Source organism: Athene noctua, chromosome 4 (genome assembly GCF_965140245.1).
Source record: "Athene noctua chromosome 4, bAthNoc1.hap1.1, whole genome shotgun sequence".
Classification (NCBI taxonomy): Eukaryota; Metazoa; Chordata; class Aves; order Strigiformes; family Strigidae; genus Athene; species Athene noctua.
The window spans coordinates 13,792,246-13,818,035 of NC_134040.1; the positions used below are offsets into that span (position 1 = coordinate 13,792,246).

The 25,790-nt window shown below is 41.1% G+C and overlaps 1 protein-coding gene across 8 annotated transcripts in view; it reads left to right on the top strand.

Moving 5' to 3' along the window:
• PPP2R2C (protein phosphatase 2 regulatory subunit Bgamma) overlaps positions 1–17,721 on the top strand; it is a 201,359-nt gene extending 183,638 nt beyond the window's left edge. For all 8 annotated transcript variants that reach the window (XM_074904480.1, XM_074904486.1, XM_074904481.1 and 5 more), the window contains 3 exons: positions 1,553–1,722; positions 6,439–6,530; positions 17,015–17,721. In XM_074904480.1, the coding sequence (XP_074760581.1) occupies positions 1,553–1,722; positions 6,439–6,530; positions 17,015–17,306 (554 nt within the window). In that variant the 3' untranslated portion in view covers positions 17,307–17,721. The remainder of the gene's footprint in view (positions 1–1,552; positions 1,723–6,438; positions 6,531–17,014) is intronic.
• Positions 17,722–25,790: the final 8,069 nt, after the last annotated feature.

Sequence of the window (25,790 nt, forward strand, 5' to 3'; positions counted from 1 at the left end):
TAAAGAGCTATTTAAAGCTGTTCGTTTACAATCTGTCTGAAAAGTTAAGTTTTTTCTCCCTTTTTGAAGTAGTTCATTACCATTTAGATGTGTGGTACATGTTCAAATATAGACCTTATTCTCATGTGCACGCCTGGCTGCATTCCACTGCCCACCCCCAAAGAAAATTGCCCATAATTTTTTGCATTACCCCGCATACTTCACCCACGTACTCACCCTTAACTTTCAGCAGAACGTTATTTCACCTGATGGAAACTGTAACCTTGTTGCTTTCAACAGTCTGAATCATAGTTATAGATAAATTAATTGAGAGAGAAATTTTCCAGTGGACTGCACAAAAAACTCTGTTTTGACTCACGGTAGAAGTTTTACTTTCAGCACGTTTTCATGTCTCGTTACATGGCTTTTCTTCACCTGCTTTTGAAACTTGAAAATGACACTCACCAAACTGCCAATTTTCAAAGAATATTCTAGTCATTGGTGCCAAAACCCTACTGATTTTGCTGAGAACTGAAAGACCCTGAAAGCCTGACTTTCTACTACAGTTCACCATATGAGGTCATTTGGATCACAGGGGCACAGATACCTGCAGAAAGTCAACAGAATTGCTCTAGGCACCTGGTAAGCAGGGCTAGAGTTAGTGCAGGCTTTTGGGGGAAGAATGAAGAGACCTTGGTGGACTTGTAACAGATGCAGTAGAGCCCACTAATGCCAGTTGTTTCAAGTTCTGCAATTCAGTGAGTCATCCAGAATCATTATTATGTACATCTGAACAGGGATGACCAATCTCCTAGCTACAAGAGCTGGATTTCCCTGTATGGAGGTACTGTAAGCAATATTTCATGATCCCCTGCCTTGTTGGATCATGCAGCACACAGAACAGCTAACCAGCATGTACCGTGGGTTTAGTGCTTTCTAGAACTGTCAGCAGTTACACGTCAGCTAAGTAGTTCATGTATCCACATGGTAAATTACGATTTTCTGCTCACCTCTCAGGAAGAGGTGAGCAATTTGCAATTGCTTTTCAAAAATCTTGTATTTACTCTCAGAGGCCTTCAGACATGACCAGTGAGTAGCCTGCAAACTGACCAGCTGGTTCTGGCAGCCCGGGCAGACTTTGAGTAACCACCATTCCTAGAGATGCCAAGACTGTTATGAAACCACATGTACGCATTTCATGTGACAGGGACACCTGGATTTTGGTTATGTCAGGGAACAGGATGTGCAGACCCCAGAAAGAATGACCATAGATAAACTCCTTTGCTATAGGTAGCTGTAGTCAACTAACTGGTGTATTTACATGATTTCCCAAAGTGACGCTTTTGGCCCATAACTATAAGGTTAATTATTGTAATATTTAAAGCTTACAGTTTGCATTTTTATATATAGATAAAAGAATAAATTAAGTGCTGGTTGTATAATTAATTTGATATCATGTTCCTTGGTACATTTAATTACATGTTTCACAAGAAATGCACAGTTTAGATTGTGCAGCAGAGCATTTTTTTATAGAACTCTAATTTCTGTCTTGCTTTTTTTTTTCTTTGAACAGTTTATGAAGAACCAGAAGACCCCAGTAACAGATCATTTTTTTCAGAAATTATCTCTTCAGTGTCAGATGTCAAATTCAGTCACAGTGGTAGATACATGCTAACAAGAGATTACCTCACTGTCAAAGTTTGGGATCTGAACATGGAAACAAAGCCGGTAGAAACGTACCAGGTAGGTATCTCCTGTGTCTTGAAATGCAGCAGTATAAAAGCAACTCACAGTTCAGAAATGGCATGTTTCCCTAAACTTCTGATTGCTTGGTCTGAGAAGCAGCTAGCTAAGAGAGCTGCTAATCAAGGTGGTTAAAATCCTCACAGTGGCATTCTTGTAGCTGGAAAAGGGCAATTTCAGCATTAGTAAGGAAGTGTAAGGCCTTGGGAGTCAGGGATTCTGTGGATTAGACTCTTGGAAGAAGCAATGCTTCTATCAAGAGAAATTATCTCTTCACTTTGGCATCTGTTTTCCAATGATATATTTCACTATTAACATTTAAAAGAAACTGAGGAAGGAAACTGATGTGTGTTGCTTAGCATTCTGCTCCCACTGGGACTGCTGAGAGTTTACACCTTTGTAATTTCAGAACTTTTTTTTAAAACTTCATCTATTCATCTCTCCCTTGTGCCTAGTTGTAGAAGCGATCAGTGTTAAACCCTGACATCATCACTGACACTGCAGTTTGCAAAAAAAAAAACCCAGACACATCTGGTTGCCTGAATTCATTGCGATATTATCCAGACAAAATGCCAGTGGCTCCAGCCAGCACTGAGTTTGTACTCTGACATCTGTTCTGTTTGGCAATAGAGGGCTCAGCTTACATTTTTTGACTCTGCCTTGAAGAAGGAAGATATGTCTGCGACACAGAAACTGCTTGTTATGGAAATGCAATGAGAAAAACTGTTAAGCTACCTACAGGAGAGTATGCAAAGTAGGAAAAATGTAATTCATCTCGTTCATACTGCTTACTTAAAGACAGTCCTGCGACAGCGCTGGAACACTCCCTTGTTTTCTGTGTCTTTATAATGGCAGGTGGGGTACAGTAGTTCACAGTAACTATAATTAAGATTGCTTTTCAAATAACATGTAATGAGAGTAGCATGACTTGTCAAAACAACCAGAATTTTACATCAATAATGTTGGAGGTATTTATTAGCTAGTGTTTAGTAGACAAAGTGGGTCCCAATGTTTTCTAATGCACCCATTAGGTTTTGGTGGATACTCTTCAGTGTGCCTCCTGTTAGTATTGGGAAGTCTGAGCCTGTATACCGTTAAAACTACAGAATTGGTTTTGCTCTGAAAATGGCAGTACTTGTAATGCTAAATGTGTTAGAAATGTTGATATGCTGTGAAAATGGAGTGGGAGGGTAAGGGCAAGACTGTGCTTTATATAACAGAATTGTATCTCAGATTTTGGGAACGTAGGTAATACATTATTTTATACTTATGCTAATGGTGTAGGCAACCTTGTCCCTGGAGAGGAATAGCTGGTCAAGCCAACCTGTTTGTCTTGACTTTGACATCTGCTTTTTTTTGCTCATGTAGGTAGCAGTGCAACAAGCTGGTCACCTTTAAATCAGTCTGACACCCAACCGTGGGGCCAATTAAAGAGTTACATAGTTATATTTCTCCATGTTGAGTTGGGAAAAATGAGTATAATGTATAATTTTCAGTACTGATTACTGCGATCAGAAGCTTATTAAAAAAAAAAAAAAAAAAGACCCCCAAAAACAGAACCCCTGCAAATATAATAGTGTTCTTGCTGCTTTATCTTAATATATGGATTGCCTTTCATTTTCAAATATTTATCCAGTACCTTGTGAAGACTATGTAGATGCATTGATGAACATTGCAGCCGAATAAAGGAGAATCTGGAACTCAGAGGCCTTCGGAAGCCAATAGCACAGGACTCCATAGGATTCACGTGGTCCAGCTGCTCTGGACAACCTTTCATGTTTTTCAGCTGCAGAGAAAAGAAAATTCTGTTCTAAAGAAAAAGTGGTTTAAGTTACTCTTTTAAATAATTTGTCTTAACAGTATCTCTCTCTGATATACATAAATCCCATATATAAACTTGGAAATCTCTCAAAAAGTTTTCTTGGTGGATCACCTGAAGGCAACCAATAAACCTAACATTTTCAGTTATGTATCCACATAATTAGGATGACATGTATTTCATTAAAAGATTAAAAGATACAATTTCTTGTTTCATCTGCTGCATGGTAGCCCCTTAGTGTCTGATTGCCAGACTCATGAAGACAGTCACAATAGGAGATTTCCCCACAGGATTGTAAGAAAGAGTGAAATAACTGTACTGTTTCATTATCAGGTTACAATTTTAGTATCACAAAAAAAGTAGAATTTCTCATGCAAATTCTTTTTCTTACCATGCTGTGGCTAAAAGAATGCTATTACATAGAGCAGCTGTTGCAGCCTTGCTGAAACACGTTATCTGCTGACAGTGATTCAACATATTTTTCTCCTTTTTATGCTTCATATAAAAGAAAAAAGGGCAGAGTTTGGTGCACTGGACAGCACTTAAAAAGCAATACAGTGGAATGACCAGTACTTGAGTGTTGTTGCAAGGCGGCCCTGCCTAGCAGGATACTAGCAGGATACTCTTCTGATGCTGCCAGGTGACTTATCCAAGCAGAACCATACCAACAGAAACCAGAGGTGAACAAGCTGATAATAGCTTGATCCATTTTTGGAAGGATCTGTTGCATAGGGATTTGGACTACTGTGTCACTTACCAGTGCAATTCCTGATTGTGACTATTCAGTCCCAGTGAAATAGTTCCCCACATAGTCATGTTGCCGCGTTAGTTTGGAGCATGGAATCACTAGATAATTCCACGAAGGTCTGACCTAAAACAGTGCAGTGAAGAAAATGAGAATACCTTTTGTAATTAGTTAGGAATGAATTTGGTTTGGATTCAAGTTTTATTCATACGTGGTAAAAACAAAATGTAACAGACAAGGCAAACCTGATTTTAGCCTCAATTGGTAGTGGTATATGAACATGCAAACAAGGTGAAAATTAAATGTTTCTTCCAGTTAGTTTTTTCACAGTCACTCAGAGGGTCTGAATGTGGTCAAATGAGGTAAACAAAGGGTCCACATGAAGAGCGAGCTGGTTGTCCATGGTAGTAGTGCAAGTCTGCAGACAGTCAGGCAAGAAAACAGGAGTTGAGACCTTGAAGAGATCAGTAAGAAATCTGAGAGAGGAACTGCAAAATGCTTTTTGTCAGAGCTGATAGAAAGGTACAGCTCCAAGCTGTGGAGTTGGGCACACTTTTCAAAGGGTGTATACATGACAGTGGTCATGACAGATGGCTGCTGGAAATGATAACAAGAGGAAGACCTAGAAATGACAATGAGGCAAATGTGATCTGCTTCCTTCTGCCTTACCCAACCTTTCGATTTCTTTTGAGTGTTGGGAGCTCATCAAAGGAAAGAACTCCAGTTCTGTAACAGATTACACTGCTAACATATAAAGGCTTTAAGTAAAGAGAAAATGAAAGGATTTTATTACAGGAGGTGCAAGAAACTGCATCAGTACTAGAAGTGTTCTGACCTATTCATGAGGGTAAATGCATTTAATTGTGAAATGTTTTATCTGCATCTACCATTTGCCTGTTATTTGCTGTATAAGACATTACCAGTTGATATACAGCTCAGTGTTCACTCATCTATTAATGAAAATTGATCCATAACTAAAATTTATAATCCTTAATAACCTTACATTACAAATATTCTTAGGCTGCTGTACAATTTGGCTGCTGAAAACGAGTTACTTTAAAGAAAATATAAGTGAAAGGTCATTGTCCCTTGTCTGGTCTTGATGGAAGTTATCTTACTAGAAGAAATGTTTATGCCCTCAGGCCAGAGGAGGATGCTGAACATCCATGAGCAGGAACAGTCTCCCTGGACTTGCAAGAACCAGTACCTCTGTAAGCCAGAGCTAAATTATGCCTCTCGGCTATTGGATTGGTATGTGTGCTCAGAGAGGCCATCTACACAGCTTTGTTTTACAGTTTCTAAAACAGCTAGAAGAAAATGTCAGGAGTGAAAGTGCATTAGTAAATTCCTCCAGGCAGGGATTTTCTAGCTCATTATATCCTTGCGGAATGAACCCAATCATCCAGAAGGAAAACTAATCAAATTCAGCAAAGGATTGAAACAGTTTGCATGAGATCTATCTCTTTATGATAACCTTTGATCAGCAGAGATGTGTGGCCCAGAGGAGAGGTCTTCTGCTGGTTAGTCCCACTTTTCAAGTATGTAAGTGAGAATTTACAACGTTCTTTTTAAGTCTCAGCCAAATAGGAGATATCCTTGGGCTAAATTAGTGTTCCAATTTCCAGCCTGCGCAACTACAGCCTTGTACTGTATTTGGCTTCTGAAATACCTTACCCAAACATATGTAATACCATACCCTACAGGTTCTTTTAATAGAGCCAAGTTCTTGCTGCCACAAGTTGAGAGTCCACTTAGCTTGGAATATGACATTTTTGTTACTATTTAAATTAGATTTCTTGCACATTAATTAGCACATCTAGGGTATCAGCTGGTGAAATGTCTTTGGGAATTAGGCTAGCACTGAGAAAATCACCCAAGCAGGAAACAAATATGTTGAAGAGGGGTGGTCTGCAGCCTGCTGAGGGAGGTATGCTTCATGCCTTCCTGCAACAATAATTCAGTAGCACCTGGTTAATTGGGTTGTGGAAAAATACAGATAGCTTCTTTAGTGTTTAAACACATCTTCTGCAAAGCTACCAATCTGTGCAGCATATTTTGAAAGTGAATGTGGGAGATAAAGCAGAGAACGGGGGGCTGGTTGTGGAGTTTTATTTTATTTCAACAATAACAAAAGTTATTTTCTTTGAAACAGGTCCATGATTACCTTAGGAGCAAGTTGTGTTCCCTCTATGAAAATGACTGCATCTTTGACAAGTTTGAATGTGCATGGAATGGATCAGACAGGTAACCCTTCCGTATGTCCATCACTGTCTTCATTTATCAAAAGAGCTCCCATATGATGGAAACAAGTGTTACACATGATTATTTTCCACATCAATTTACATATTCACATACATGTTCGGACTGATAAAAAGTGTTTGGTGCAGTTGTGTCTCTGACCTCCTTTGACATGGTGTATACTTTGTTAATCTTGTCTCATGCCTTGGGGGAAGAAAAACCCTTCAAATTCTGTCCCTTTTCACCAAAATCATAAGTAGGCTGCAAAAGTTAAAAAGAATGCTGCCAACTCACACAGCCCCACCAACACACTAAGGAAGCTTGTGTGATCCTGTATTTACATATGAGCTGCCTCAGAAATTCATTTCATTTACTGGAAACAGGGAGCGAGGAAAGGCAGTCACAGGCATCCACTGATTCTGTGCAAACTGCTGCCAAATGAGAGTTTCTTCTGATCCCTACCTCCATCAGGGCAATCCCCTTCCCTGTGCACTGAAGGAGAGGTCCTTGTTTTTATCTTGGGACATAATATCTTGTTGAATATTTTAATGAGAAATATTGACACCACAAGCCAGAGAGTGCGAGCGAGGATGCAATGTGCTAATGCCATAATGTTAGCAAATGGCGGCAGTGCTCTGGGGAGTAGGAATATTGTGTAGGAATAACTGAGCAGGTGAGAGGACTGGGATAATAAAAATGCATTCTATCCAAGAGTATAATGCAAGGTGAGGATTTTAGTTAAAACACAAACCTTCGTCTTATCAGTTGGAAACAACTCACAGGGACGTTTATATTCTCGTTGACTGTGGAAGGGATTGGCAGACTACAAAATGCATGTGAAAGAGAGCACAGGAGCCAGTTTTGAATGGCACACAGTGACTCCTGGCTCAGCAAAGCTATGAGCCAAGAGGCAAAAGTTTGGCATTCATTGAGAGCCTGGAACTGTGCCTTCAGCTCACTTAGCCTCTCATTTGGGAAAAACGGTCCATCTCCTTGTATTTGAAGCCAGCCTGCCTCCCTGGACTGGGCAAGGACTATGAAACAGAGTGTGGGGCAGCTGTCAGAAAGGCAAATGTGATCCTTGAATGGGCAAGACTGGGATATCCAGCAGAGAAAGGAGTAGTGGTGACATTATGTTAGGGTCTTATTCAAAGACATTTGGATTGCAGTTACACATTTCTTGTCCTTCATCTCCAAGGTGGATGAACAGATAACTGGGCAAATGGACAGCTGCTTTAAAGACAGGACAGGGCAGGAGTTTGGTTTTGATCAGCTTGACAAAAGAGAAGCCAAGGTTATACTTGCTTCTAGTAAGTATCTGAAGGAGGTATACATAGGGAGGAAGAGGATCTAGCTAAGATGAATGTGAATGATAATGACACAACAGCAAAGAGGTATTGAGTGACAATAGGTAATTATAGCCTGAAAATTCATAGTTTATACCTGTCACCAGACAGTGACAGTGTGGAGCAGTCTTCCTGTCCTGAGTAGTGGAGTTGTAAGAAGCTAAATTGTTTTAATAATGGTGCTCAAGAAATTTGTGAAGACAGTTATATGAAACATCAGTTAAAGTGACAAGCATGACTTCTGAACTTGGAAGTGCAGAACGAGGTCTCTTCCAGTACTGTGTTTCACAAATGCTGATAAAGTGTAACGCCATGCACTGTACAGGGGGCATCTTCTCTTTAGACTACTTTCCTCTGCTCAGTTCCTGTACCTGCCCAATGGAGAGATTCTGTCTTTACTAAGACATAAAACTTTTACCTTGTATCATTTATTATGTAAATGAAATGATATACTTCCATTATCTGTTGTCTGCATTGTAGGTCAATGTGTTTTCTGACAGGCATTATTGACTCAGCATTGAGTATCCTCTCTGATACAAACTGCTGGCTGTTAAAAATAACATAGGTGGACCACACTGGGCAAAATACTTCCCAGATTGCTGTGACTGCAACTTAGTCACAAACTGTTGTGGAAATGGCTCTGATATGGTCAGAAAGTGGGAATGACCCACAGAAATTTTAGGGGAAGATCCAGGTTTTGGGGCTTTTCTCTGAACCTCCCAAATTCATGAATGAATGGATGTTTTAACAGAAGGTTACTACTTGAGCTTGGTACTACTAGAAATACTAAAATTAAAGTGTTTCTTGAAAATATGGACAGTGCTGATCCCTGCCTGAATCTGGCACAGAACAACAGCGCAATCAAGTAACTCAGACACTGTGAAACTTTGACAAAGATTCAGGGTTTTTCAGGTCCTTTCAAACCATTTTGCTTATCCTTGATGGGAATTCCCAGTGCACTGTACAGGATGGACAGCCACTTCTTCCCAGGCCCAGAGTCTTTCTCCTGTAGTCAGATGAAGTGCTGCCATCCTCGTTAATGTGGTAAAACTGCTCTCTGGATAGTTGCCTGGTAATAATAGAAATATTATTCAATATCAGGTTTTAAAGTGAGTGTAATATTTTTGTTCCTACTTGACAGATCAGAAAGATCAATGCATTAAGTAATTATTAAGTGGGAACATTAGGTTGTGAGGGCTTCATTTATTGTACTGCCCAGACACTGAGGCGTTGTTAGTCATGCACAATTACCAAATCTGTCACTAAACACAATACACTGCTCTTGATTGTAAGAAACTGTTGAGTAGAGTAGCTGGCAACATTTGACAAAAGATAAGGGCTCTCTTTAATTTAGTTGTTCCTTTTTAAGAGACAAATATGTTAGCACTGATACTCATCTTTTGATGAACAATCACTCTTCTGAGCTTCTTGCTTCTGTGTATGACAAGTATTGTTTTGCTACACACTACAGTGATTAATTTTTTTTGGTGGATCATAATGTAAATTATATTTAGGTACCAGTAACCCTTAAAGAAGAGTTCATTTTAACAGTAAGGTCACTTAATTTGATCCTTTTTGTGTGTATTTTTTAAAAAAGGACTACTGCTAAAGGTAAGCAATGCCTATTAACAATGATACTCTTAAAAGGTGCTGCAGTACAGTACTTAATAATACATATACATAACAAGCAACTGCAGTTCTAAACATGTTATTTTTATTTTTTGCAGACTTTAAAACTACAATGACAATTTAAAGTGGCAGGATTGTTCAGTTAAAAATAAAAGCATGTTTATTATTTAGGTGAAAATATTTTTCATTAACTTTTGTCATTACTAAGAAGTTAATCTAGGCTGTGATAGAACCTGATGGTGAGGCTGTTTACAAAAAAAAATCAATGTACGTGATCTCTGATTAGAACGTGATTGATGCTCAGTTACTCCAATGAACAGGAACTAATATGATCAGACAGAGCTGATCTCATTTGCTGAAGGGCACATTAATCACTATGTACTTTGGCAACAACAGTGGTCAGGGGAGGGAGTCAAGCAGGGGTCTTACACTAATTCAACCAGATGAGCACATATTATCTGTAGTTGAGTATATTACACTAAAATCATGTGATCTTTATTGTATATACATCATTACATGACTATGTAGAGTATGTGAGCTCTATTTATAAAGCAGTTTAATTTAGTTCTTCCATTCACTTCCAAAGTCAAGTCTTTTAATAATGACCTGCATGACACTGTTATCTTCCCATTGTCAACCAAACTCATTTTGTTATTTCGGTTTTACCTCAAAAATTAGCACTTTTGCAACTGCTTGTGAGTTACAGAAGCCAGTAAAAGAAAAAAATAACATAGTAATTCTGCAGGGTAGTAAGTGGACACCTACTATTCTTTTTTTTTAAAGATTTCAAATAAATGGGTGTATGGGAACCCTTCCAGGGGGACTTCTGAACACCATCATGATAAGTGATATACTGTAAGCAGATGAATGAAGTCACATATAACTGTTCAGTCAGTCCTTTCCAACTGAACTGTCATTCATCCCACTGAATATCCATCAGCTTTCACTCTAATCAGGTGGAATTGGCAGGTCCCAGTGGATGAGATGTTACAGTCTATTCCTGTCTGGCAGCATGCTCCATGCTGGAGAGCTAGAAGACATCATTTTGTTTTCAAGGCTTGGCATGTCAAATATTAGGTTGGAGGGACTTGGGGATCCCCTATTCTTATTCCCAGTCTTATCCCAGCCAGCTGTACTGAACTGCCACATCCCTAAATACGATGTCTCCAGTTTTCCATCAGCATACTCAACAGGAGGTTTAAAGAAGTTCCCTCTTTGTGATGGGGAGTCTGTTGCTTTACAAAGGCAGCGTAAAGAAAAATTCCCCAATATGCCATCAGGCCCCCACTGCTTGCAACAGTACTTCCTCCTTTCCCTTTGTTGTAACAAATTTCATTTTCATTCCTATGAAAAATGTTTTTGAAGAGTTTTCCTGGAACCAATCCTTTCTTCTCATAAGGTCACCTTGTCATGGAACCAGGTCTGGTGGACCTTGCGTGTCAATCCCAGGAGACTGCAGATGTGCTGATCTGCACTGGTACACATGGTAGTGAAATCTTGCAGATTTAGGGGCTCAAACTATAATTGAGGAGACCCTTTCAGGTCAGAGAAATGGCCCCTTTTCATGCTGGGTGCCTCGAGGGTCTCCTTTCCAGAGGCAGCTTCTGTTGGAAGCTGCTCTCTGAGTCTCCGCCCCTCACACCTCCTTGTATTTGATGTCCTCTCTTTCTTTCCTGAGGGAATGATGTTCTGCTGCCACTTTGCAGTGAGGAGCAGGTTAGGTGGGCTGTTCTAGTTTTTCTGTCATCCTTAAGCCTGGTGTGTGCCGGTCCTTGAAGCTATGCCCAGCCTTAGTCCTGTCACACCATCCTGTGGCTTCCATGGTCTCGAGCAACAGTGAAGGAGGGAAACTATGACATGAGCTGAATTTCTCCAGACAACAGAAATCTGCAGGTGAATAAAAAGAATTTCTATGCATCTAGGAAGACTAATCTGGGCCAGAGTTAGCCCAAAAAATTATTATAGAAGAGTCTTTAAGAAAAAAACCACAACAAAACCAACACAAAACAATGTGAAGCAAGTATAGTTTGGTTTTTAATAATTAAACAAGCTTTAATTCCAGCTGATATCTCCAGAGCTTCAGGGTAAACCCTGACATCCACAAGGCAGCTGAATGGAGCAATTTTGATAAAAACTGTTGTGTGCAAGGATGGCTGCAACATGGATGGCCTTTAAGAACTTGCTTTGCAGTCAAGAAATCTGAACAAAGTATGGGAATAACAGATATGAGAAAGGCAGAGATACACCAGTTCTTAGTGACTGACATGTTTGATGAAATTTCAATGCCTAAAAAAAAATTGTGGAAGATCTCATGGCAGTTTAGTACAAATGATGAAATCCTATTCACATGTCCCTGAGGTTGGTGAATTAGAGAATATGTTGATCTTCCAACAGAAGCAGAACGTTTTAGAGGAGAAAGCCATCTACTGAAGCATATCATTTAACAAAGACTCATTACCAAAAACAAAATATTGAGAGACAGATGTTTTAAAGTATTAAGACACTTAAAGATGCTGAAGCCATCAATAGTTGATAGGTGCTTCTATAGACCCTAGAACTCTGGCCCTAAATTGAACATCAGTGGTAGAACCACTGGTGTTGTGCAAAATAAAATTATTATCCATAGGTAAACATTTGCTGGTTTAGTTTTGTTTATTCTTCTTACAATGCAAGCAGGAAGAACTTCTCAAATTCTTTGCTCCAGCAATTTTAGAGATTGGACATTGACTTTATAAACAGGTACCTTACCTGAAGTATTGCTGGCTACCAGATCAGCGTGGCATAGGGTGAAGAAACCCGAACTGAGTGAGTGCTGTACAGAGGGAGCAGTTAATGTTCTGACAGTTTTGAAACTACCTCTCCTGCCCAGCTGGGCTTTAGTTCCTGTGCATTTGTTGAAAGGTCATCAGCGTCTGTGTTGTGATTGCCCAGCTGAAAAGCAGATTGCACACATGGTTGCATGCAAACCCCTTTTATACAGCCCTTGGCAAGAATAAAAATTCCTGCAAAATAGTCAACCAGCAGTGCTTTTCCTTCCCTGCATCCCATGGTAAGCTGGTATATGATGAACCGAGCCCTGCAGATCTCACAGCATCCTGACATCTCTGGTGCCACAACCTGCACTACCAAATTCCTGCCAGATTCAAGAACACAGGAACCGGTCATTTGTATGTGATGAAAGAGAAGGCCTGCCCACCAGCTCATTTCTCCAGCTTTCAGCCTGGAGAAGGCAAGGATGGAAGCCCCTTGAGAGCTGAGCAAGTTGTCTGTGGGAGTAAGCAAGACTGGAAATAGTGGGAGATCATAAAGAAAGGGTGAGCAGTAACACCTTCAAAAGTAAAATGAAGAGATGAGGAGTGGAAAAAAGGAACAGAATGGAAATGACAAAATGAAGCAGAAGAGGCAATGGAGCAGGGAACAGAGAGTGAAGCTAAGGAGGATACTTCACTGGCAGGAGAGAGAAAAGCAGATAAGGTGTTTTTAAAAATTATAGAGCAGGATAGAGGGAAATGAAAAAAGGGAAGGGGAGAAGGAAGAGGGGGTAAAGGAAAACCTACCTGGAAAGTGTGGTAAAGACCAGGGTCAGCATTGGAGGGGAAGAGATTAAAAAGGACAGAATGGCAACTAGGGAGTGAATAAGAAGGAAAGTCAGTTAATAGAAGGAGTATTGGTCTGCACTGGGGTTTTCTCCATCCCCTTTTACCTTCTGTAGGAATACATTTGTCTTGCTTGTAAAGGAAAAAACCAAAAAGGGCGAGACTTTGGTCCATAGTGACCCTGCATGAGGACTGAAGTTTGGCAGTGAGATGTCTCAGACTGCATCATTAATAAGCAGGAGTGCCCCACTGTCAGTCAGCAGGCCGGATAAATTAGTAGCATTTTGTGTTGTCACTCAAAACATGCATACCTGAAGAATTGCCAGAAACCCTCAGACCTTGCTTGGAGCAGCATTAAAAGAGGAAGCACAGAGTACTCCATGTGCTCTGCAGAGCAGCGCCACGCGGGGAGGAAAGTGTGTTCCCCTGGGCAGCACAGGAGGGTTAGTGTGGAGCTGTGCAAATCCGTCCGGGGCCCTGCAGATGTGGGGTGTTGCCTCTCCTTCCAGAGCACCAGCTAGGCTGTGATCCTGAAATGTAGGTAGCAGTAGCCGTGTCGCTGCCATTGGGGTTTTTTCCTGCTCTTTTTGCCTGTTTAAAAATTATTATAATTTTTAATCATGCTGCCTGTAGCTGTGGTGGTTTGAGCTGGGTACAGTCTATCAGCAGCTTTGCTCCAGCCTGAGCTAGCTGAACACTGCTCCTGAGGGGGCTCTGGAGTGTGTGCACTGGACTTCTAAATACCCCTGCATGGCTGAGATGATGGTACCTCTGATCACGTGTAGCACAACTTGTAAACCTGCTTTCTGAATAAAATTAAAGGTGGTTAGGCAGAGCTTTTGTGGGCTGCTTACTTACACACCTGTGAATTAGAGTGGGGTGTTTTGGGTGAGGGGCTTGCTTTGGTTTCTTGAACCAGCCTCACTTGCAAGGGTTTTGTGCAAGCACTTGTCCTAACACTGCTGTGCAGAGCAGAGTCTGGAAATATAGAACAGAGTCCTCCTATACTCAGCTACAATTTTTATTCTAATATAGATGTATAAAAATTCTCCTTACCGCATACATTCCATTAGTGTACATTATATTTTCCTGAACAGGAATAAATTGCAGGCTTATATCTAGTTCTCACTCTCTTTTATTGTTATTTTAAGCAGCAGGTAAGGTTATAATCCATCTGTGTTTGTGACCTTGAACAAGAATGGGCACTTTCTCATTTACATAATGCTATATTTTACTGAGCCATTAAACTGCAGAAAAACAGGACCAGCATGAAAAGTAGTCATCTACATATGTTAAAAAAAATAACTGCAGTAAATCCAACTGAACAAAGCAGACTTTTAAAAATATGCGAGAGTTCAAGAAATTAAAAAGCAAATGGACTGTAAAGGCAGTTTTGCTGCAAGCAAAACCTCCTAAAACAAGATTTCTCGACAAACACCTCTCTGTGCATTTGGTGCACTGGTATTGTGCCTGCATGAAAACTGCTCCCCTGACAGTTCCTGCCCTCATCAGGAGGGATGCTCCTCATTCCCCTGGGAACCACGGCTCTGCAGCCCATGGCCCAGCGTTATGAACCTTTTTCAAAATTTTGCCTGGGGAGGGAAAAAGCACAGTACTGTGCTGGGCTGTTTGCATCACAAATTGTGTATGCTAGTGCTGAGATATGAAATAGCCTCGACTTTTTCATGTTGTGAATAACCATTACAGCAGGAGCTGTAATGACAAGACACGGTGATTTGGAAGGAGTGAAACATTAGATTTACTGCTGTTGATTCAATTTCTGAAATGGGCACTAATCTTGATCAATAGGCTTTCTGCAGCTTCTGGGATACGTTTTATCAACCTGTCACACTGACTCTTGTTTTTTGAGTTTATGAGATTGTTAATTTGTGCCTTACTAAGCAGGATTGCGCCAGGCCTCTGTGGGTGGGGAAGGTAGGGGAAACCTCACTGCAGACAACCCAAGGGCAGGTACTGCTTCTGGAGAGCTGCAAGGCAGCTCCCTGCCAGGGCTGGCTGTAGCTGCGTATGGACAAGTGCCCCTGTTGCCCATCCCCAAACTCAGCAGCATAGCAGCGGTGCAGCCGGCGGTGTGGTGCCTGCAGACCTCAGGAAAGCAACCTCTCGACAGGGTGAAGGCTGTGAGCTGTTGCTGAGGCAGCGCACGCTGTCTCTGTACTACGCCTGTCTGATTTGCAGCAGTTTCCTTTAGCACTTCAGGAGCTGCAAAAAGCTGAGTGTGGAATCAGCTGTCATCAAACTCCAGTATGTCATCAGCAAACATGGAAGCGGAATGGAGCTGGCAGTCGTGCTGGTGATTCACAGTGTACAAATCCAGCTCACCCGCCCTAGTTACCCTGTAGCGGCTCTGAAGCGAGTGGAGCTGCTGTCACTCCGCAGCTGTAGTGCAAAAGCGGTTAGCCGTACAGCTCCCATTTGTGCCTTTCTCAGTGTATTATTTATTTGTATTGCAGTACCTCCTAATGGCCCCAAATGAGATCAAGGCAACACTGGCTGGAGGCTGTGCTCATAGTGTAAGACAGCTCCTGAATCCAGGAGCATCTAATCTAATCAACTAGTGAGCGTCTGTAGTGAGAGTATAGTTTATGCCTTTGAATTCTCCCACAGTTGCACATGTCGTGGTCTCCTGGGCAGTATGCTGCTCAACGCAGATTCCCCCCAAGTGGGAAACACCAGCAAAGTGCTAAAGCAGCTGTCATTTGAGATGGAGGTTAGTTTATTAAATGCGAAGCCCATGAAATATGCTCTGTTGGGCTGTACTAGAAAGGCAAATAATTCCTGATTGCCTGATCGTAGAACTGTGTAGCTCTTCCTGTGGAGACCTGACTTTTTGGGGTGGATTCCCCTCCAGCATGGGAATTTAGAAAAAAGACCCTATTTGTGGCCAAGACAGGAGAGTAGCGCATGGCCCTGGCTTCACATATGGAAGAAGTTCACAGGGGATGAGCTTTCAAACAAGGTTCTGAAACCCATGATTATGCTAATCCAATAACCTGAGGGCCATGGATGAAATCCTGAATTCATTAAAGTTAGTGACAAAATATCCTCCCCTAGGGACTGGGGGAACGAAGCAACTGGCAATCCATTATTTCAAACTACAAGCTGATTAATGGGGTAATTTTTATACAGATTGAGGTTTGTTTTCTGTCCCTTTCTCCCAGACCCAGATACATATCCTGTCTTGAAGCTTCTTTCAGACTTCATACAAAAGATGACAGAATCCTGTCTATCCATGTGTTTATTACTAAGAAGCATTGTAGATACAAAGTTTAATGGTGTCTAGACACTTGCAAGGTCTATGGCTTCAGAAGGGAAAAGGGTTTATTCTGGAAATAATTCACTTGTGCAAACTCACTGTGATTTTTCAGAACCTTTCAAAACACATTTCTTTCAAATACTCATTAAAATACATAATTATGTACTAAATCTTACTATTGTATCAAAAGGTTGGAAATTTTTTTTGAAGACTGTTTCTGACATCATGGTAAATCTCAGCTGTCAGAAAAGGTAAAGCTCTAGAGGAAGAAAGAAGCCTGAAATATACGATCCTTAAATGCTCATAAAAAACTGGAGGGTAATTAAAAATAGCTTATTAAATCATATTACTTTTATGAGTCAATCTCATGGTGTCATGGTCCTGACACTTGTGCATGCTTCAGGATGCGATTTTTGGGTAATTTTCACTGAATACTCTAGTAGGGAAAGGGAAGACATTGGTGAAACAAATTTATTCGCACTGGGTAGTACTAGGAAAGATCCTGGTTTATGTTCTTTTCCAGCTGAAACCAGAAGACATCTTATGCTAAGGTTAAAGCTCAGCTGTCCTGATCCAGTCACATTAGTAGACTGCCCACAAGCTGCTGCTTAACTGTCTGTTTTTCTTTGTTTCTCTCTGCAGTGTGATAATGACAGGTGCATATAACAACTTTTTTCGAATGTTTGACCGAAATACCAAACGGGATGTTACCTTGGAGGCATCCCGAGAGAGCAGTAAACCACGAGCTATTCTTAAGCCCCGGAGAGTCTGTGTTGGAGGCAAACGGAGGAAAGATGACATCAGCGTCGACAGTTTGGACTTTACTAAGAAGATCTTGCACACAGCGTGGCACCCAACTGAGAACATCATTGCTATAGCAGCGACAAACAATCTGTACATATTTCAGGATAAAGTGAACTCAGAAATGCACTAGATTTATCAATATCCCTCTATATTTACAAACCAGCCTCTGGAGAGTTGTAGAAGGATGTGATCTTCACAAAAAATGTGGCTTCTGTGGTGGGATTTGTAGGTTGCATCCTTTCATCCCTCAGCCTGTATCATTATTGGTGGCAAGCCAACTATTTTCCATCACTGCAACTGTATGAGTAAAAGGCACGACTGCAAATCCAGTACTGTGGTCTGTATTGGTTCCTTTAAACAAAAAGGGGTATTTATTCACTTTGGGAGTGTCCCTGAGGAGGACTGAGACTCCTCAGCTCCTGTCAGTCCTTTCGAGGGTCTCAATGGTTCACAGGACCAGGCTGTTCTGGTGCCCTGCCTGCTTTTGCAGTCCACAGCATTTACCACATTGTTAGAGATTTTTGTCTTGATCTCTTTTTTTTTTTTTTTTTTTTTTTTTTTTTCAGTAACATTTTCCTCTTCTTCAACTAAGCCAGGCCTCTTTGAGTGAATGAATAGCCACATCCCTTTAGAGCACGTGGCGTGTTGGAGGGGCCTCATGACAATTGTAAGTGGAAGCAGAATCCCTGCTGGTGAAAAGCTGCCCTGTCTCACCCATCCCGTTCCCCTCTTTACAACACCCTCTTATTTATTTATTTATTTATTCACATTACTTTGTGCTTCAGCTTCCCAAGTGATTAAGTGACAGACTGGTATAGTTAATCAGCCAGCTTATTTTAAGAAGTTTATTCTCTATAGATCTCTTTGCTCTGTTTAAAACAGTAACTAGTATCTTCATCACATGGAGGACTATAAAAAAAACTTGGTATTGCCACTCCAGAGGGACTGGCTGGTCAAACACAGCCTGGCAGTTTACACACAAACCCGTCCTACTGTTTGGGGGTTGGTGTTCTGGAAACCTTGCCTAGAAGTGCTGTCCTTTGAAAGCTACCATCGACTTCAGTGGGAACAAAGTTACATCACTGCTAGACACTACAGAAAGTCGTTTGTTTATTGCAACATGGTTATTTTAATCCTGGCCTTTGGGGAATACAGGCGATGCCATGGTATCTGTAACTGTAAAAGGAATGGTACTGCGAGATGCAGCACTGCCCAGTGAAGTTTACTGTTTTTAAATGAGTCCACTGCTGGGAGGCAAAATTAATTCCTGGAGAAATATAAAAAATCAAAAACTCCAAACCAAATAAAAATTTCTTCCATAAATACTGTTAGATCTATCTCTGTTTTAAAATGAATAGTGATGTAAATGGAAAAGTACCCGCAATTGTTGTAGCGCATGCAGGAATTACATGGGAATGGTGCAGTGGGCAGAGTCAGCTTAATCCAGAAGAAAGTTCTGCTGCATCCCTAATAGCTCTGACAGAAAAAATATCCCAAAGGATTCCTCCTCAAACCATGAATAAAAGAGCACAACTCAGATGACCTGTTAATCTGCCCATATTAAAACTCCTCAAAAAAAAAAAAGTCTTTAAGTCATTATGCACTGATTCTTGGTAAGTGGAGAATGTACTGATAAGGGATCTGCATGCTTTTATACTTTGGTTTTGGGGAAAGGGTGGGTGAAAATCTGCTTACAAGAACTTAAAAAGTCTACAGCTTTTATATGACATCTTAACACAACACATGAAATCTGTATGTTTGAAGTTTTCTAGATCAATGCTGTATATTTTGTGTGTAGAAGCACAAACGCATGTGCATCAGTTTCCAGCCACACTAAACACATACGGTATGAAATGTGTAGGTTAATTTTAAAGGGAATGAGGAATGTTTGTTTATAAAATACTGTATGCTGTAGCAGGCACGGACAATATATGTACATATTTATTTTAATGAAATTTAAAAAAATTGGTTTTTTTTTTCCCCTTGTAAAAAGGTTTAAGAATGTGGTAAATTGTATAGAAAACTTGTTAATGCCAAACTACTGCTTCAAGGGTGTCATACACTTTCTTTGAATTTTGGCCTCCTCCATTAACCTTTGCAGCTAAAAAAAAAAAAAAAAAAAGGCTATCAGCTCATATTGGCAATTACAGCTAGAAGTACTGTAGAACATATATTTAGCTTTTAACATTCTCAAGTAAGATTCTATAGATAACTTATTATAAAGCAAATCTTAATACAACAATTTTTTGTTTTTAATTTGAAGTACCTTACTCCGTTACAGCTTTGGGTACCAAAAAGAACATGTTAAAATTAAATAAAGAAATATATCTTTGGAGCTTTATAAAACTAATTAAATACCCAACCAAAATACCGTGAAGTGATTATAGAGGAAATAAATAGAAACCTTTCAAAGACCAGTATTCCGTTCCTGTCTTTGACATCATTACTACAGATCGGTTTCCTGGTTTCTTGAATGTATGGAAAGTTAACATCGTCGTTGTGAACATTTCCAACTTTCTTTCTCTTTTTAGTTTGAGCTTTCAGTGGTGTAGAGTAAGTGATGGTAAAGTTGGTAAATCTGATTGTTTTGAAAGCTGTTGTTCATGGCTGCATTCTTTGTGTTGCACAAATTAGTTAACTGTTGAATAAAAATATAAATATGTTAATACCAGCTTTTTCAATAAAACTATAAGCAAAAAGGCATAAATAGATTACTTCAAGGCACAGCTTATTTTTAAGCTAGACATGAAAGAGTTGTTTAGTTCCTTTTACGAAGGAGGAAGAGTCACAGAGATAGGGACTCACAGGGCAAGCTACGACACGAACTGAAAGTGTTGTGGCAGGTAAGTAAGTAAACACAGTGCCGTGAGTGGGACTGACTTGGGGGTTTAGCATGACAAAGAGTGTGTGCAGTTACAGCAGAGCCGGAGATACATTTCTGGTTCATATCTTGGAGCACCTTTTTTCCTCTGCTCGTAGCCCAAGATAGACTTTAGGAGATTTGAGTCTGTCTCCTCCAGATGGAATAAGAGACATGCACAATGAGAAGGGACACACACACTCACGGTGTAAAAAATGGCATTAGTGTCATCACTGGCCAGGTTGGAGACCTCCCAATGCAGTGGACCATGAGGGATGTCTGGGATGTGTCCAGGCCTGGCCTCCCAAGTGAGACAGGCTTTGACCCAGGTGACAAACCAGAGGGCTACCAGCAGAGCAGCATCCCTCTTTCCCCCCATGGCTCTCTTTCTACCTCTACCCCAGGGGAAAATTAAAAAACAAAGAAGAAAAATACTGGCATGACATACACCCTTAAAGCTAGGAAAACATTCACTTCCCAGTCCAAACCGATGCCTGACCTCCCCACTCATCGTGACGCTTGCCCCAGATTTGGGCTCTTCTTTGGAATCTCAGTCTAAGGCAGCTGATGCTGCCTGCGTGTTCTACATTGAGCCCTGGGCTGTGAGAAACCGCCTGGCCATCAGCACACGCGAGTACACGCTGAAAGGCTAAGTCCTTTTTCTGGATGCAGACCAGAATAAATTTGCCTCAGCTGTTAGATTAGGCAGTGTGTTGCTTTGCACAGCTCTCCCAGAGATTACATGCTAATTTTTTCCCTCCTTTTTTGGGGGAAGACACAGTCAATCCCACTCATTTAGATGGACAAATATGACTGGGCACTGAAGAGAGAAATCTCAGCTGAAAATCAACACATCAAGCAATACACTATTTACCTTTCCAGTTTCCCTTTTCATCCCTAAATACCCAGTAGGAGCAGGAGCCAGATGGCTAGCTCTCATCCTTTTGAAATTTTCACACGCATATTTAGTAGCTGCATACGGCAATTTAACCCTTTATGGTTGGGGGGGGGGGGATACTGGCATGAGCCACCTGCTCCTGTTTGCAGCCAGCAAGTCATTTTGCTTTCAGGCAGAGTTAAGTCCTTTGGAGCCTTCCAAGGTTGTGTTTATTAATCCCTGATGAGAGGGCAAGTATAAGGACTGTTTGCCTTCTATGTCCAATTTTCAGTAACATTGTCATCAGTTTGCTTCCACTCCCAATAGTAATCCTCTTCCATTTGCAGTCTTCTCAGCAGATTACATTAAGTCCAAAATTAGAGCATGAATTCACTTATCTTGCTCATGTGGTAGAACCTCAGAAGGCAACAGGATTACTGGATTGGGTAAAATTCAAAAATTTAGGTTTAATTTTATAAGATGCTTGGGATGGGGTATGTTTCTCTGGTTCTGTGAAGCCATGAAATGGTCTTGATATTCTGTACAGGACAGTTTGCCATGCACACTGGAGAGGTTTGCTTTCAGAGTGCACCATGAGAAAGTTTTTCTTAGAAGTGATTTTTTTTTTTTTTTTTTTTAGCTTCTCTCTGAAGTTGGATGAGTATCAAACTTTTATTCATGTGAAAGTGAGCACAACTCTTGACGCAGTTAGTGATCCGAAATCTGCCCCATGATGCAAAGCATTTCATGTGAAGCACCTGACTGAAAAAACTCCTCAGTTCCCTCCTCTATAAAAGCTGCCATGAATATGGATGAGCCAGGCGAGGTACAGCTAATCAGTTGTCTTACCATTTGCTAAGTGAAGACACTCAATGGGTAGGACAAGATCCTTAAACCAACAATTGCATTAAACAATTATTTTAATTATCGTGGTGATGCTGTATTTTCTTTTTGTAACATGGCCGCTAAAAAGAATAAAACCGACAATAATGACTCTATCAAAGGATGCAGGGTGGTTTTCTGGACACTCCATGTTTTAAAACTAGTACTAATCGTACTAGTAGCATGTGCATGTCTCATGCAGCAGCCTGATCCAAGATACTGCAACAGATTCTCAAGCAGATTAAATACAAGACCAACTGGTAATAAACTGACTCTGCTCCAGAGAGAAGAGTATTTAGAGACCTCCAGAAAGCCCTTCACCACCTTCTGTGGCTTCATCATAATTTCTCCAACAGGAGGAACAACTCTGGGAAAAAATACACTGCAAATGACAATAAGTAATTGAAACTGGAGTTAGGGTGTCAGATTGAAGTAAAGAGGTTGGTATTCTTCTGTGCTCTACCTATAAAATAAATGGTGCCCAAGCAGGAAACCAGGGTGAGACCTCACTGCAAGTAACTTGTGCCAACATCCCAGTGCCAGCAGGCTCTCACTTTCATTTCTCCTTGGCCAGGCTTGAACACCCCCAACAGCTCTGCTAGGTGTCCTGGGCCAGGCTCCTTCTCGCTTCAGTGGGAAGATGCAGAAGGAAGCAGAGGTTTCCCTCAGATAGGGGAGATACTGGCAGACTGATCTGTTTGTGATACAGGAGATGATGCTCACTGTAAATTTATGCACATCTAGGGTTGTCTCATAGAAGAGGTGAGGAGGAGAGCGTTGCTGGTTCAATTATCCTCTGACACCTCTGCTAACACCTCTCTGAGACGAACAGCTGCACTCTCCATTTCTCACAGCTATTGATCTGCAAACCCAGATAGATGTTGCTGCATCAATTGCACTCTGTCAACATGTTCAAAATATTATCTGCAACCTTAGCAGGTAAAGACTTACTTTAGAATGAAATGAGAGATAAGCTGCACTATTTTATACCTTCCTTGACATGTTTTGTGAACAAGTAGGGCTCAGCTAGGCTTCTTTTTAAAATGTTTAACTATTTTGTGCTGCTGTTGTAATATTGCTAATGAATGTCCAGGATCCAGTACTACTTTTAAATCTGGTATCTCCTAATCACTTTGTAGAGCTACAGGAAATCTCCCCTTGCACAGCTTATCCCGAAGGTCCTGTCAGACCAGTCCTAAACCCAGGCTCTCCCAAGATCCACGCTTCATTATGCAAGAGTGGAGAGGGTGGTTCTTGCTCAGGAAGGACATTTGCAGCCTGAAGCTATCCAAAGTGGGGGACAGAAAGATCTCCCTTGCTCCCTCTACAAGGTCTGTCCCTAGTCTTAGCCCACACAACCTCTTGTCTGTCGTGTTACCCACCTGTTCTCCCTGCGTTGCCTTTCTTTCCACCTCATTGTATGACTCCACATTTTCCCTTTAGCCTCCTCCTTGGGTCACATCCAGTGGCCAGAAGCACTAAAATCCCACTGACTCCCACCACAGCAACCTCTGCAGTTTCTTATTGACATAATGGTAAGTGTGTGCCCCGTAATCTCCCTGTCTCCTGACCTGTCAAAGAGGAAAGCCCCATTTGCCAATGTACTATATTTCAAGTGAAAGATTTACAGAATCAGAGGGACTGTATCTTAGCAACCACCAATGCATTAAGAAAGCAGTTTAACAATTAAAAAATCTTCCACAAAGAGGCAACTGTCATGTACAAGACATAAAGCCCTTGAAGTGATTCACTGAGGGGGACACGATGACTTTATGCACATTGTAAGGGACTGAAAGCAGTAATGCCTCAAACATTAATCGACACAGAAAACCCTCAGGACAAGCTGTGGCCTTTGGATTGGTCTAAGGAATGTCACCCAAGGAAACGGGAGTATTGAAGGATGCACCCCCCACGCTCTTGCAGTGGCATTGACAAACTCCTTAGATAAACCTCAGAGAGGGTGACTTGGGCTAAACCAGGTGTTTCCCCTCAAGCATAAGTACCGCTAAACCCAATACTTTGTGGCTCTGTTGTGCAAGCCAGACACCATGCTTGCCTTGCTAATGACACCTTAGCCACTGAAGTGGTAACAAGAACCAATAAGACGTGAACATTCTGGGATGACTGATAAGATCTCTGGGAACAGAGGAAAACCCAAAGCTGGGCAATGACCACCGACTCAACTGGAACCCATGCTCCGCCTCTTTTCCTTGTCTCTCATAGAAATGAGTTTGTAGAATACCTGCCCCTCCTCATCTAATATGCTAATCATCTAATAAGATGAATTTAAAAAAGGCAAAAGAAACTTGGTGTTGCACCCACCACCCAAGATTACCAGACCTGAGACAAGATTCCCTTCCCTTCCCTTCTTATAGATTTATAAGAGACCACATTGCTTATTATCCTTTTCCAAGTTTAAATTGTTCTCTACCACAAGTAAAACATTTTAACCAGTTGTTTGGTGTCGTTTCACCTTGATTTAACCCGGTGGGATCACAGAACCGTTGCAATTCTCTGGGCTTCCAGTCTCAGTCGTGACACACATCCACCTGCCAGTGATCCCAGGAGGATCTTTTCCCTTCCCAACATACATGAGCCGGGTGCTGTTAAGGCCCATACCTACATCGTTTGCTCTCTTGTAGGAAGTGGAGAAAAGGCATCTTTTTGCAGAGGAACCCTGAGGTTTTGTATATTGGTCTCATCCCCATAGAAGCCAAATAAAGATCTTCAAGAGTTTCCAAGGGGAAATAAAAAATTAAAAAATGAGAACTCAGAGTGAAATAGGCACAGGGCTGTGATCATCCCACATGAAATGCTGTGATGCAGCATCTACTCCCTGATTTGTACGACTTAGAAATGCAATCTTTTCCCTTCTAGGGTACCACCTTAATTATGAGTCTTCAGATACACCTTTCCCTCAGTTCTCTTCCAAAGATTTGGGCCAGATGACAGACCAGAGTCAGGCCTCTCTCTGCTTTACCTGAACACCCCACACAACAGCTGTTGTGAGTTTTCTGACCATGCCTGCAGCAAACCTGAATTTCATCCTTGACCTGACAACGTTATTACAAAACCAACAGGACTTCTGCAAAAGTTAGTTTAGCCAAATCACCATTTTCTGTCTCAAAAACTTTCTGTAAAGGAAATCTCACCAGAATTTAGTGCATATTATATTTCATTTTACATTAGTCTCAACTACTTGCTCCATGTCACGCGATGGCATGTTGCGACAGCAGGATGAACCTGCTGGGAGCTATTAGGCCATCTTTATTTTTTGAAAACAAAGGGCTGTGAGTAATCCCTCAAAAGGGACCTTTTTGAGAAGAACATGCAGTAGAAGCAGTGCAGAGCCCCTCATCCACAGACTGAAAATATTTTGCACAGAAAGGTAGGTCTTAACCCATAATCCATAACCAGCCTGGGAAGGGAGTAGGAGCACGACTGGCCTTACGAAGGCAGGTGTTTGTATAACCCACAGACTTAACGGGATGGAGAAAGGTGGCAGCCATTGTCTTCTTGCTCTTGCTTCATAGATGCACTATTTTGGAGAAATTTAATATAATAATTAAAGCAAAACTAAAGCCAAACAGAAATTCTTTCAGGACAATTATGGGTCCCAAAGAGTACACACACTTATATGAGAACTGTGACATAAGGCATGTGCATGTACTCAGTGTACCCATCTGCGCTTAAAGACTATGTTACCTCTAAGCTGCAAGACAGAAGAGCTGCCCTGGGCTAAGAGAAACTTCAGGCTGTAGGACTGAAACACTCCCATGGAGATTCACTTTTTAAACAACGATTAAAGATCAATTGAAATGTTACTAGAAGCAGCATTAGGAGAGATTTATGAATTATCCATTTATAACTCTAGGAAAGCATCTTCTGTAAAGAAAAGACTGAAAAATCCATTTATTGCAAAACCATTTGCTGGACTCATCATCTGTCTCTCACGCTGGTGCAGGGGCACACACACAACAGCACAGTTAGCCATG